Source organism: Salmo salar, chromosome 13, assembly GCF_965601325.2.
Source record: "Salmo salar chromosome 13, fSalSal1, whole genome shotgun sequence".
Taxonomy (NCBI): domain Eukaryota; kingdom Metazoa; phylum Chordata; class Actinopteri; order Salmoniformes; family Salmonidae; genus Salmo; species Salmo salar.
In genome coordinates this window covers 27,347,806-27,362,690 of record NC_138303.1, presented here as the reverse complement: position 1 = coordinate 27,362,690, position 14,885 = coordinate 27,347,806, and the positions used below count along the sequence as shown (strand labels likewise).

The window sequence follows — 14,885 nt, the reverse complement described above, 5'->3', positions numbered from 1 at the left end:
TCAGTCTCTCTGCCCCAGCTTTGATGCACCTGTACTGACCTCGCCTTCTGGATAAAAGCGGGGGGAACAGGCCGTAACTCGGGTAGATGAGGTCCTTGGTGATCTTATTGGCATTCCTGTGACACCAGGTGCTGTAGATGTCCTGGAGGGCAGGTAGTGTGCCCCCGGTGATGCGTTAGGCGGCCCACACCACCCTCTGGATAGCCCAGCGGTTGTGGACGGTGCAGTTGCCGTACCAGGTGGTGATACAGCCCGACCGGATGCTCTCAATGGTGCATCTGTAAAAGTCTGTGAGGAACTTAGGGGCCAAGCCAAATTTCTTCAGCCTCCTGAGGTTGAAGAGGCGCTGTTGGGCCTTCTTCACCACACTGTCTGTGTGGGTTGACCATTTCAGATTTCAGTGTTGTGTACGCCAAGTAATTTTAAGCTTTTCACCTTCTCCACTGCGGCCCATCGATGTGGATGGGGGCGTGCTCGCTTTGTCTCGTCTTTTTTGGTAATCAGGCCTATCACTGTTGTGTCATCTGCAAACTTGATGACAGAACACCTGGGGGTGTCCTGTCAGACTGGGTCATGGACTTCCTGACGGGCCGTCCCCAGGTGGTAAAAGTAGGCAACAACACCTCCACTACGCTGATCCTCTAACACAGGGGCCCAACAACGGCGCTTGCTCAGCCCCCTCCTCTACTCCCTGTTCACCCATAACTGCGTGGCCATCCTGATGTCACTGAAGTTGCTAGTGATTTACTGTCCTGCCGTGTTCATTTACCGTGTTAATGAGTCCCAGACAAAGGAGCTGACCAGTGCTGAAAGATTAAAACAGACACTATCAAGTCACACACAAAAACAACAGTGCCTGCTCAGAATATCAAATGTTAAAATGTCCCACCATACAATGTAAACTTAGCAGATTTCAAATATGGGGGTTGAAAATGTAGAGCTGTAACTTTATCCTTTCAGAAGTTTTTCAGATGCACTGTAGATGTTATGAAAAAAATTGCGTAAACACGACTTGGAAACACCGGAACAACCCGGAAGAAGAAGGTAGTGCAAAGTGTGATAACACCGCGAGACAGAGGTCAGAATTTCTCTCTCACAACCATCTTGGATATAGAATCCTGACTCGGTGAGTCTCTCGCTAATCTAACTTAATCTAACCGTTTATCGTCTTTGAAAATATTTTAAACAGGGTTCTGACAGTACATGATACATTTGTCATACCCTTTATGTGGATCTTAATCTATATCATTGTATGTACACAAATATTCACTGTTATGTAGTCGATCTCTGGTACAAAATGGGGGAACATGACTCTGCTCACGTTCCCTATCTGGAACAGGCTAACTCGTTGATAACACAGGAGGAATTTGAAATGTTACCAATTGTGCTACGTTTATGAAGTGTTTAGTAAAATTTGTCAGTGTATCAACACGTAAAATTGTCTGTCGGCTTTTTGTGACCGTACACAGCCAGCTAGATAACGTTAGCTTCAAGTGAAGCTTGTTCGCCAGAAAGTGAGCTTAACGTTAGTTTGCTTACTTTTTGGTTTTCTTTGTAGAGAGTTTAAATGTTGATACGAGTGTTTATTATTGCTGATACGTTACATTAAACAGCGTTTCCGTTCAGTGGCCATTTTGTATCCTAATTTGCAGTTTAACATTAACTAGTTAACTAATCATTTTAAAGTGGCTTGTTAGTGTGCTAACTGGGGCCGGGGTGTAGCTAACGCTAGCTATGTAGCAACACGTGAAACACGCATATCACTTGAGTTATAATTTAAAATGGCTAACTAACGTTAGTTACTTGGCTGCTATCCATTAGCTAGTTACTCCTCAGTCAGTAAGTAGCATAACGTTACATTTGACAGTATAAGTAGTAAAGTGATTATGTTACACAAGTACAGTAGCTTGTACTTAGTATAAATGAGATCTAGCTGGGAATGATTGATATTTGAACACAGACACGTTGAATCCAGGTCCTACTACAGTACAGTGCACTGAAGCAATCAGCGCTCTGCATTCGCATAGTCAGTGAGCCAAGTAAAAATAATTAGTAAGTTGGCTGTGTTTTATTCAAGCCTCACTTGATTTAAATGTAAGTTATTCCCGGTGATCATTACTTGATTTCTCCTTTCAGACACAAGCATGCCTGGCGAAGCCACAGAGACGGTCCCAGTCACTGAGCAGGAGATGCAACAGCCGCAAGTTGAGACTGGTTCGTATAGCATTATTATATCACACATGCATGCTAAGATACTAAACTACAGGGCTAATGGGGTCCTGGAACTCACACTGCAGTAGAAGTCATATTCCCCCATTGGGAGTGGAGTGGTGGCTTTTATTTTAGAGCTCTATATTGGTTTAACTCCTTTTGGGAAAGGTAACACATCAGTTGACACTGAGATAATCAAGCAGGTGACACTACTTTACATTTACATCATTTAGCAGACGCTCTTATCCAGAGCGACTAACAGTAGTGAATGCATACATTTCATACATTTTTCTTTTTTTTTTCTGTGCTGGCCCCCTGTGGGAATCGAACCCACAACCCTGGTGTTGCAAACACCATGCTACTGTTGAGTGACACTAACATCTGTTGGTGACATTGACTTGGAACTCTGGGTCACCTGTTGAGTCCTGCTTTACACATGTTCTCAGCATAAATGGGGAGGTGTGGTGTCAAGTTTATTTTAAGGGGATGGGTGGGCTGAGCAGCTGAGCGATCATATAAACCATACCCTGTAGTTTATAATCTTGGGGGGGCTACTTGGTCTCTATCCACAACTTCCAGGCTAGAAACCTTGTTTTTATACTGAGAAGTGAGTAGCCCTCTAGAATTATGTTTGACAAGGCCGGTCATTGCCTCACTTTGCATTAATGTGGGAATAACTGTGTTTTAACCATTTGGTTGTTGTGTCGTGAAATTCACTGCAGTCCAAATGGGTTATCCAGGACCCCTTATTTACTCAAACTCACTCACAACTGCCTGTTGAATGTTACTGCACTGACAACTGGGTTGTGAAACACTTCCCAATGCATGGGTATTTATGTAGTCGCCTTGTGCATGGAACATTTTAAAGAAACGGGAACTAATTACATGGCCAAACTTTAATAGCAACCTTTTAATAGCAACCACTGACTATCATAACGTTACAGCTGTAGGAATTACTTCTGGTTCTGGGAAATACTGGTCCACATAAAATATACTTTTTTATTTATTTTTTATTCACACTACATTCTCATTGACCATGTTAAGTGTCCATTGCTTACAGCTATTTTCTGTTTATTTTATCTCAAATTCCAGCTTTTACTTCGAATTGATGGTAATGATAGTGCTATGGTATAGAGGTTGACTGATAATGCTTTTTCTACGATGATACCGATTCTTGGAGGACCAAAAAAGCCGATACTGGTTAATTGGCCTATTTAATTTTATAATTATATATATATTTGTAATGATGACAATTACAATACTGAATGAACACGTTTATTTTAACTTAATACATAAATAAAATCAATGTAGTCTCAAATAATGAAAAATGTTCAATTTAGTTTAAATAATGCAAAAACAGTGTTGGAGAAGAAAGTAAAAGTGCAGTATGTGCCATGTAAAAAAAGCTAACGTTTAAGTTCCTTGCTCAGAACATGAGAACATATGAAAGCTGGTGGTTCCTTTTAACATGAGTCTTCAATATTCCCAGTTAATAAGTTTTATGTTGTAGTTATTATTGGAATTATAGGACTATTTCTCTCTATACCATTTGTATTTCATATACGGACTGCTCTATCATAGACTTAATTATAATATAATAAACACAGAAATACGAGCTTTGGGTCAATATGGTCAAATCTCGAAAACAAAATTCAGTGGAATATGGAACTGTTCTGTATTTTATGGAACGGGTGGCAACCCTAAATATTGCTGTTACATTGCACAGCCTTCAATGTTATGTCATAATTATGTAAAATTATGACAAATGAATTACTGTCATTGTGAGGAAGAAATGGTCTTCACACAGTCCGCAACGAGCCAGACAGCCAAAACGGCTGCATATATACCCCGACTCTGCTTTCACTGAATGCCAGAGAAGTGACAATTTCCCTAGTTAATATTGCCTGCTAACATGAATTTCTTAACTAAATATGGAGGTTTACAAAACTTGTGTATTGATTTTAAGGCATTGATGTTTATGGTTAGGTGCATTGGTGCAACGATTGTGCTTTTTTCGCAAATGCACTTTTGTTGAATCATCACCCGTTTGGCGACGTTGAAGTAGGCTGTGATTCGTTGATAAATGAACAGGCACCGCATTGATTATATGCAACGCAGGACATGCTAGTTAAACTAGTAATATCAACCATGTGTAGTTAACTAGTGATTATGTTAAGATAAGTTTAATGCTAGCTAGCAACTTACCTTGGCTCCTTGCTGCATTCGCGTAACAAGTGGTCTGCCTGCCACGCAGTCTCGTGGATTGCAATATTATCGTGTCCAAAAAGGCCGATTTACCATTTGTTATGAAAACTTGAAATCGGCCTTAATTAATCAGCCATGCCGAATAATCGGGCGACCTCTCCTATGGTAATGTACTGATGCCCTAACAAGTGCAGGCCTGTTATGGCATTGATTTGACTAAATGTTTATGTCAAAGGTAAGCTGCTTCTGTGAAGTAGCTTATGGCTCTTTATTTTCAAGTCATTTGAGAAACATTGGTTTTGAATAGAACGGCGTTAGTATTGTGGTTGGTTTTCTTAAAGCATTTTGTCATTCATTTTCGTGCTGCAACAAACGAAATTCTGATTAGTATAGCGACGATGTCAATATGCTAGTGATTATAATTGGAGAAACTTTTATGGATTTCCTCACTACCAAGCCCTGTACTAGAAGAGTTATAAGCAGATGAAAGTCCATGTTTCCCCAAAGAGACTATAGAGTGGCGCTGATTAAGACGACAAATTGCTTTTGAAGTCCATTGGTCATGATGGCAGCCGAAGAAGATGAATGTGCTAAACAAGTGAAGACTACTGATATTGATTGGAGAAGACATGGTTGTTCAGTACCACAGGTGCTTGTTTAATGAATTGCTGAGAAACTACAGTGAAGGATTTATGGAGAGAGCCCACATACTAGTGCTAACACCAAGTGTCAGCTGATAACTGTTTTTAGCTGAAGACCACAGGTGAAGACTTTAGGAATTTAATGTTAGACTGTTGGAAGAGCGATATTTCTTTTTTGTTCAGCATGGAAGTCGGTGTTCCAAAAAAGTGTTGAAAATCCTATTGGGGAATTGGTTTCAGTTGCGTGAAATGGATAAAAAAGTTTTTTTTAAAGTTTGCTTTTCAATTCTAGTTATTTGACGGTTATTAAATTGCCTCATATCAAACAGAATAGAAACTTATTACATCTCGATTTACTAATTCAAAAGTTTTCTAGTATTCCAGTGTGCATGATTGTCTCTGTCGCAAGACACTTCACTCTGAAATATTGTCGTCATTACAGTTTGTAGGTGTATTGAATGCTACTCTTTCTTCAGAGGGTTTCCTCGCACTTTCGGTCTCAAGGTGTTTCCAAGTACGATCTTGTACATTTGGGCACTGCATGGTAACTGGGACATGGGCACAAGTTTGGTTTTGTGGGTATACACATTCACCCATTTTTGGTTCACTTATAACAAATGGAAAGCTCATGTCTGCATCCTTGAACAACCTCACAAACACCTTGGTTCAACTGAATTGGTAGATGTAGATCACAAACTCATTGCTAAAAAATGTACTCTTATTCAACAGTTTCTTCTTAATATTTTGTCACATAATCAAAACATTTTGGACCCTACCTTCCTCATGTTTGTTAGTCTCTCATATAGGAGAGTACTATTAGTGTAGCTAGATTGTCTTAAACAAGGTGTTCAATCATTTTGATCATATGCTTAAAAAAACTTGTAAGCTTATCAACCGCTCCTCACGCTATCGCTGTGACTATCCCCTGCTGCTCCTTCCGCTCCTCCTCCTTTCCTTCCTATCAGCTCCAGGGGTGTTGAGTTCCTCTGCTCCCCTTGGGATGGCTGTGCCCGACTTGACCAATGCCCCTTTGGAGAGTCCTGTGCCTCCAGAAGGCTCCACTTTTCTTCCAGAAATCAAATCCCATTCAGTGTCAGACATGGCTTCTGGAGAGGCAGCTAGTGGACAACTTAATGGTGTAAAAGCAACATCTGAAGTCACTGCGCAAACTGAAGTGCCTGGAGTCACAGAAGAAGCAGTGATCCAAGAATTTGTCTCACCAGTTGAGGCAGCTGCATCTGCCTCAGAAGAAACGCCTGTTCAAGAACCAACGGCTCTTTCCTACGAACCTGACGCCTCAAATGAAGAACCAACTGTTCAAAACCTAGAAGCTGCTGCCGAAGAACCGGTCACCCAAGCAACTGAAAATATAATAATTCAAGATTCAGCTGAAGTTACAGAGGCTACCGTGGCAGCCAGTCAAGAGACCGTGGCTGAGGAACCCATGGCTGAAGCTGAAGAACCCATTGAAGTGGTCAAAGAACCAGTGCCTGCTGCTGAAGAGCCAATTGCTGTTGACGCGCCAATCGTAGACACTATTGATGGGATGGCACGTGGAACTCCAGAAGTCACCCCTGAGCCTGCAGTCGAGACAATCGTTGAAGATGTGAAGACTGTGAGTTTGAAGCCAGCTCCTGAAGATGCTCTACCATGCACTGAAGTGGCCAGCTCGAACCCTGGGGCCACAGAACCGGAATCTCTGCCTGCTGATTTGACCATAGACACTGCCACACTAAACAAAACTCCCGTTGAGAAAGAAGCAATTGCGGCCATCCAGCCAAAGGTGACGTCAAATCGTGCAGACCCGACCATCTCCACCCGGCACATGTCAGGTGGGTCATTTTGTGTGTAAAGTAAAAGCTGCTTTTACCTTCTTACAGCAGCTCCCCCTTCCAGATCTTTTGTTTCTTATATACTTGCTAACTTTTGCACCCACTGGGCCTAGATTTGCCTTGTAAATGGTATGTTTTCCCCAATTTATCTTTTTGTATTTCAATATGCTTGATGAAAAGGGCTAATGTTGAGAGAATTAAGAATTTGTCAAGATTTTATTTTAAGGCTTGTTATCTCGAGTGCTCTCAATTTTCTTTTGTGTCACTATTTTAAACACATTGTTTCACCTTGAAACAGGCCAGTCCATTTAAGCACTTCATGTAAAGAGTTGACTTTTTCCTCTTTTGTCGTCAGATGTTGACTGTTCTGTTTCTGTTGCTCTATTTTCTCTCTCAGCGTTTATTGGTGTTTGTCCAGGAAGAATGCACCAAGCCAACTGTGTTCATGTGCTCTAACTGCAGTGTTTTTTTCCAACACTGATATTTGTTTCCTATGAAGGTGCTAGTATCCATTTGTGGGAGTTGTAGTTCCAGTTTAAGGTTTTTGTTCATTGCGGTACACCATTTTAATCCTCACTATCTTTTAATCATCCTCACATCTGCTGTTGATTGCTTTTTTTATTTATGTAATGGTAGTATTAAAAATAGCGAATTGGTCAACTGTTTCAATGAAATACTGATTTTATTTGTATCTATACTATAGCGATTCCCAAACCTATGGGGTGCGCAATGATGAAAGGGGGCATGAGTGAAAAAGTTTGGGAGCACTGGTATAGCTTAACTTTGAAACTCGGTTGTAAACCACAATTCATCATTCTACCTAGGGTTTAGGTCAAATGTTCTTAGTGTTATCTGTTCTGTATAGCATTGTTTATAACCGCTAAAGCACCTTCGAATTTGACCTGTCACAAATAAATGTTTCTATAAATCGTGCCATGCTTTGCGAATGCATTTGCCACACATTGTCTTTCCTCTGCACTGAGTGGGTCCTCAATTTGAATCTCTGGTTATGAAATTAGAGTAACGCTGTAGAAAATGTGACGTGTGTGTTTTGTCTGAATACTTGAAATTGAGTGTGCTGCCCTGCAACAAATCCTTCCATTTCGGAAAGAAGTTTGGTGTGGTGTTTATTTTCCTAACCCTGGATTTCTGAGGTAACATTGCCTCCTGTGTGCCGATCTTTTAACCCGCATGGTTCAGGCTTTGACATCCTTGTCTTCCAAATGTAAAAACATTTTTTTTCAACAAATTTGTTTCATTCAGCTGTACCCTCTGCCCCTGCAAGTCTGGCTTCCTCCCAGAAACCTCAGACTGCTTCTGGCCCTGCAAAGCCCAAAGGCAAAGAGGCCAAGGGTGGCTCTGCCCCAAAGGCTGTCCCTGGCAGAAGAAAACGCTCCTCTATGTCTGCCTCCTCTGCTTCTCCTACCTCCTCCACACCCCATTCCCCACAAGCTACCTCACCTGGGGCTACTGGAACTCCCAGCCAGGGCAGTCGTGCCACCCCCAAGGTTGTGAAGGTTGGCAAACAAAGAAAGGCTAAAAAAGAGTATTTTAAGCCTGCTGCTGACCTGCCATCCCCAGCAGAGGCTCCTGCCCCCACAGAGGCCAAACCTCTTCCTATGGAGCCTAAAGCTGCTCCTGCACCGGTAGTGGCCACGCCAGTAATTGTTGCTCCAGAGCCTGCCTCTCCCAAGCCTGTGGCGTCCCCTGTGTCCTTCAAAGTGACCTCAAAGCCTGCTGCACCAGCCCCTGTGTCATTTGCTGACGCTATTGCCTCTAGCCCCCATAGAGCTGCCTCTGAAATGCCCATAGCAAAGCCAGAGCGTCTGCCCAAAGCTGAGGTGAAAGAGGTCATTGCAGCACCTGCCCTGGAGGATGATGACCTTCCCCCTCTCATTCCACCAGAGGAGCCAGTAAATATGCCAGTCTTCTCACCCTCTACAGTAGTAGGGACTCCTAAGCCTGCTCCAGTTCCTTCTCCAGCTCCCCCTAAGCCAGCTCCTGTTGAGCCCGTTGTAGTGGGGTCAGCTCCTGTTAAGGCTGTTGCGGCTACACCAGCTCCCCTAAAGCCGCCTCCAGTTGTTGCTACAACAGCTCCCTCTAAGCCTGCTCCAGTTGAGCCCGTTGTAGCTGCATCAACTCCCTCTAAGCCAGTTCCAGTTAAGCTCGTTGTGGCTACACCAGCTCCCCCTAAGCCTGCCCCAGTTATAGCTGTACCAGCTCCCCCTAAGCCTGCTCCAATTGTAGCTGCGCCGGCTCCTGTTAAGCACGTTGTGGATACAACAGCGCCCCCTAAGCCAGTTCCAGTTAAGCCCGTTGTGGCTACAACAGCGCCCCCTAAGCCAGTTCCTGCTAAGCCCGTTGTGGCTACAACAGCGCCCCCTAAGCCAGTTCCTGCTAAGCCCGTTGTGGCTACAACAGCGCCCCCTAAGCCAGTTCCTGCTAAGCCCGTTGTGGCTACAACAGCGCCCCCTGAGCCAGTTCCTGCTAAGCCCGTTGTGGCTACAACAGCGCCCCCTGAGCCAGTTCCTGCTAAGCCCGTTGTGGCTACAACAGCGCCCCCTAAGCCAGTTCCTGCTAAGCCCGTTGTGGCTACAACAGCGCCCCCTAAGCCAGTTCCTGTTAAGCCCGTTGTGGCTACAACAGCGCCCCCTAAGCCAGTTCCTGTTAAGCCCGTTGTGGCTACAACAGCGCCCCCTAAGACTGCTCCAGTTGTAGCTGCACTAGCTTCCGTCAAGGCCTCTCCGGTTGTAGCTTCGCCAGCTCCCGTTGAGCCACTTATAGCTGCGCCAGCTATAGCTGTGCCAGCTTCCGTCAAGGCCGTTCCCGTTGTAGCTGCACCAACTCCTATTGAGGCCTCTCCGGTTGTAGCTGCTCCTGTTGAGCCCATTGTACCAGCACCCGCTAAGCCAACTCTTGTTGAGCCCATTATAGCTGCACCAGCTTCCGTCAAGGCCGCTCCCGTTGTAGCTACTCCAGCTCCCGTTGAGCCAGTTGTAGCTGGACCAGCTCCCCTTAAGCCTGCTTCCTATGCAGCCGTGGTAGCTGCACCAGCTCCCCTTAAGCCTGTTCCCATCGAGCCTATTGTAGCTTCCCCAGCTCCCCCTAAGCCTGTTGAAGTATTCGTTGTACCAGCACCTGTTTCAAACCCTGCCCCCATCTCTGCTAAACCCCCTACCAAACCGGAGCCTGTGATCAAGAATGACAAGGGTATTTCTCCTTATTTTGTCTGTCTGTGTCCCCTCTGTTTGCCCACCAGTGTTGATTTCTGTGGCCCATTCAAGTCTCTTTTCCCTTTTTAACGTTTAAGCTAAAGAAAGTAGAGATTGTAATAGTCTGTATTAGCTTTTCCTCAAATGTAACCTCTGAACTGGCCTGTTTCAAAGATCACGTGTAGTTATTGGAGCTATTGATTGGTGAAATCAGTGCTCCCATTTGAGTGCCATTTTTATTATTTGGGGTACATTTTTACTGTGTACTTTCAAAACAAGAAGTTCCAGTTTGCATGTTTTTCCTCCCAACAAGATGATGTTAAGGTTCAAATTATGTAAATGCCCTGCTATTATATACTGTTTTTTCTGGGGGGTTCTCTCAATTATAGTGAATTGAGGAGCCCTATTACAGTGCCTTCAAAGTATTCTTACCCCTGGACTTATTCCTCATTTTGTTGTTACAGCCTAACTTCAAAATGGATTTAAAAAATACACTTTTGCGCCCATCTACACACTAATGACAAAGTGAAAACGTTATTTTTTTGCAAATCTATTAAATTAAATGCAGATCTCATTTACGTAAGTATTCATGAGTAAACACCTTACAGCTGTGGGTCTATCTGGGTAAGTCTAAGAGCTTTCCACACCTGGATTGTTTAACATATGCCCATTTATTCTTTTCAGAAGTCTTCAAGCTCTGTGAAATTGGTTCTTGACCATTGCTAGAAAATCAAGTAGATTTAAGGGAAAACTAACTTGGCCACTCGGGAGCATTTGGCCTTGTGTTTTAGGTTATTTTTCTGCTGAAAGTTGAAATAATCTCCAAATGTCTGGTGGGATGCAGACTGAACCAGGTTTTCCTCTAGGATTTTGTCTGCTTAGCTTTCTTTTTTTTTACCCTGAAACTCCACAGTCCTTAGAGATTACAAGCATACCCATAACATGACGCAGCAACCACTATGCTTGAAAATATGGACAGTGGTACTCATTAATGTATTGGATTTACCCCAAGCATAACACTATTCGGGACAAAACATTAATTGTTTTCTTTGCGGTATTACTTTAGTGCCTTGTTGCAAACAGGATGTTTGTTTTGGAATATTTTTTTATTCTGTACAGGCTTCCTTTTCAGTCTGTCAATTAGGTTAGAATTGTGGAGTAACTACAATATTGATCCATCCTCCTGTTTTCTCCTGTAAGCCATTAAACTCTTAACTGTTTGAAAGTCAACATTGGCCTCATGGTGAAATCCCTGAGTGGTTTCCTTCCTCTCCGGCAACTGTGTTAGGAAGAACGCCTGTATCTTTGTGGTGACTGGGTGTGTTGATAATAATTATTGACTTAGCCTTGCCCAATGGGATTTTCAGTGTGTGCTTTTTTTAACTAATTTTTTTAGGTGCCCTTTTGCTAGGCATTGGAATGACCTCCCTGTTTTTTTGGGGTTGACTCTGTATTTGGAATTCGCTACTCGACTGAGGGACCTTACATATAATTGTATGTATGGGATACAGAGATGAGGTAGTCATTTGAAATTTGTGTTAAACACTATTGCACACGGTCCATGCATCTTATGTGGCTTGTTAAGCACGTTTTTACTCCTGAACTTATTTAGGCTTGCCATAACAAAAGGCTTGAATACTTAAGACGTTTCAGACCTCCGTTTTGACATGGGGTATTAAGCCTTCGACAAATCTAAATTTAACAAAATGTTGGCAAGTCAAGGGGTGTGAATACTTTTTGAAGGCACTCTATTTAAGTCAGCCTACTAAATGACTTAAGGGGGGTGGCAGTTCCATGTCATTTTGATACAGGTTTGTCAAGTTGGGAGATTACTTTTCAAATCCGTATGTAAAGGGTGTGCAAGATTTTACTACTACACAGATACTTTCACATTTATAAGCAGGTCTGTTCTTTTCTACACTGACATTTTTGTTAACCTCATCCACATATACCACTTTTTATTCTGCTTCACTGCCTCAAATGAATAGGTTAGATTCACCTACCACCAACCAATGTTGCGCTCATTCAACATCTCGATTTGTATTAGTCTCTGTTGTGCCTCATAGACTTTGCTCTTTTAAATACCTATGCAATTACAATTCTCTTACAAAGGCTACTGTAGAAGAACTGGTTTTCTGCAGCTCAGGCCTTTGCCAGTGACCACATGAATAATGCTTGTTTCTCTGGGGGTGGCTTACAGGGTCTGGCACTGAATCGGACAGTGATGAGTCTGTACCAGATCTGGAGGAACACGACTCTGCACAGACACAGCAAGCGCAGGTAAGACCACCTGAGAGCGACCAAGTGCCCAGATAAGACTGTTCAGGCAGAGGTCTGGTAGGCCACAGAACGGATTAATTTAGCGAGCTGCTTCTATGGTGTATGGGTGTGATACAGAAAACCCTTATTTCACTCCCAACATGATTAGAATAGATCCTTGACTCTTCAGTGATGATTGATTCAGTGACTTTCGTTCTTCTGATTCTACTGAAGCCATCCTTCCTGTTCTGAGAAGAGAAAAGGCCAAAGGGATAATTTAATATGCTTTATTTTTACCGCGCACACCATATTCTTACATATGGGTTGAATTTTTGGTCTCATTCTCCAAAAATCTACATCTTGCATGTCATTAAAAGTAGGATTTAAATTTTTGTTCCCCCACAGCTTGCAGCTGCTGCAGAAATAGATGAAGAACCCGTTAGCAAAGCCAAACAGAGCCGGAGTGAAAAGAAGGCACGAAAGGTAACTAACTTGAAACGATCTAGACTTGTTTTCATTAGGCTTTCCACTCTTAAAAGTTTACATTGAATTATTTAAACTACTATGCCATCTATAACTGTCCATTGTTGGAACTAGTGTTCAGTTCCACTCAAAATAGAGCATGACCCATGGTTCTTTGCTTCTCTCCAGGCAATGTCTAAGCTGGGTCTCAGGCAGGTGACGGGGGTCACCAGGGTTACCATTCGCAAGTCTAAAAATATCCTTTTCGTTATCACCAAACCAGACGTCTACAAGAGCCCTGCATCAGACACTTACATTGTCTTTGGTGAGGCTAAGGTAAGATGGATACAGTTTGAATTTTGTTTTCTGATCCCCTTTTAAATATGTCATGGTGTTGGTGTTATTCCAGCTCATCTAAACTGCTCTTTCAGAACCAGAATCACATACTCTTAATGGTATCAGTTAAATGTGCAGTGTAATGTCCATTCAACCAAGGTGTTGGGGTTCTTTCCAAAGGTTACAGCGCTGATATCACGGTCTGTTTCTCTCCCTTTGTGTCTCAGATCGAGGATCTTTCACAACAAGCCCAGCTTGCCGCGGCAGAGAAGTTCAAGGTACAGGGAGAAGCCGTGTCGAACGTCCAGGAAAACACACAGACTCCCACTGTACAAGAGGAGAGCGAAGAGGAAGAGGTGAGGGCCTTGAGAGGGGTGAAACGGTTAACACAGAATCATCAGCACGTCATTTCTCTTCAGTGATGATTGATACAGTGACTTTCGTTCTTCTGAGTCTACTGAAGCCAACCTTTCTGTCCTGAGAAGAGCAATTGAAACTATGATGGGGCTTAGTTTTATACATGATCAGAAACCAGAGCCCTGTAAACTATGATAGGGCTTAGTTTTATACATGATCAGAAACCAGAGCCCTGTAAACTATGATGGGGCTTAGTTTTATACATGATCAGAAACCAGAGCCCTGTAAACTATGATAGGGCTTAGTTTTATACATGATCAGAAACCAGAGCCCTGTAAACTATGATGGGGCTTAGTTTATACATTATCAGAAACCAGGTACCGTACTTTTTGTCCATTTAGATGGTTTAACTCTGTTTGCCTCCATGAATTAGCTTTCAGTTTGTAGTAGTCTCCCTTGTTTAATGGGGTTATATGTGGGTCCAATCCAAAAGCCCCATTCACCTTGATGTCAGTGAATTGCAGCGTGAGTTAAACTGTCATATACTAATGCTTTGTCTCGATGCATAGGTTGACGAGACAGGGGTTGAGGTGAAGGACATTGAACTCGTGATGTCACAAGCCAACGTGTCGCGAGCGAAGGCTGTACGCGCCCTTAAAAACAACAACAATGATATTGTCAATGCTATTATGGTAAGTATATTTTACCACACAATTCCCTTGTCACCAGACAGTATTATCCAGCACAGGCTCCCTTCAATCCAAAAATGTTTAGATTTGAGTTGTGACCTGTCAGTTATCGTAGGATCTACTCTCTTCAGTGATGATTGATACAGTGACTTTCGTTCTTCTGAGTCTACTGAAGCCAACCTTTCTGTCCTGAGAAGAGAAGGGCACTTAACTATGACAGGGCTTAGTTTGTACATGTATCATCACACTGTATTCTTATATTCACAGGAATTGACGATGTAGGCTGCTGGTCGAATGGGGTTCTGAAAGTTTGCTGGTTAAATCTACTATTGTTTGTACAATTTATACCCGAGATGGAAATAAAGTTGTGGCTTGGTAAATTAAATAGGTTTCCTTCTGTATTAGTTTTGTGAAATTATGAATCGTACATCTCCAGGACTAGGATTGAAGAACACTTGACTCAAAGGGATTTGTCTGAACAGCGGTATGGAATACAGTTTAGTTCTCATAGGTGTAAACTCTGCTCTGTTTTACTGAACTTTCAGAAGTCCCTCTGCTGAAATGGTATTGTATCTTTCATTGCTGTGGTTAAATATTTTTTGTAAACAATGTACCACAGATTTAAGACAAAAGTATTGCATTTTAATGAGCTGGGCTTGGGAATCATGAGCCGTTTTGCTA

General features: G+C 42.7%; 1 protein-coding gene and 3 non-coding genes across 6 annotated transcripts; all 4 read left to right on the top strand.

Moving 5' to 3' along the window:
* Positions 1-1,023: 1,023 nt before the first annotated feature.
* LOC100286403 (nascent polypeptide-associated complex subunit alpha) lies at positions 1,024-14,589 on the top strand. 3 transcript variants are annotated; one of them, XM_082959925.1, is made up of 9 exons: positions 1,024-1,126; positions 2,137-2,214; positions 8,153-10,099; positions 12,302-12,381; positions 12,766-12,843; positions 13,012-13,158; positions 13,386-13,514; positions 14,085-14,207; positions 14,472-14,589. In XM_082959925.1, the coding sequence occupies exons 2-9, from the start codon at positions 2,145-2,147 to the stop codon at positions 14,484-14,486; spliced, it is 2,589 nt and encodes an 862-aa protein (XP_082816051.1). In that variant the 5' UTR covers positions 1,024-1,126; positions 2,137-2,144; the 3' UTR covers positions 14,487-14,589. The 3 variants fall into 3 exon arrangements, with proteins under 3 accessions (XP_082816051.1, XP_013990511.3, XP_013990512.1); XM_014135036.3 differs by lacking the exon at positions 8,153-10,099 and adding an exon at positions 6,023-6,889; XM_014135037.3 differs by lacking the exon at positions 8,153-10,099.
* Positions 12,544-12,617, top strand: LOC123726266 (small nucleolar RNA SNORD59). The gene has a single exon (XR_006758657.1). It is a non-coding gene; the product is annotated as a small nucleolar RNA SNORD59 (small nucleolar RNA).
* On the top strand, positions 13,571-13,644 carry LOC123726265 (small nucleolar RNA SNORD59). Its single transcript, XR_006758656.1, has one exon. It is a non-coding gene; the product is annotated as a small nucleolar RNA SNORD59 (small nucleolar RNA).
* LOC123726264 (small nucleolar RNA SNORD59) lies at positions 14,329-14,402 on the top strand. The gene has a single exon (XR_006758655.1). It is a non-coding gene; the product is annotated as a small nucleolar RNA SNORD59 (small nucleolar RNA).
* Positions 14,590-14,885: the final 296 nt, after the last annotated feature.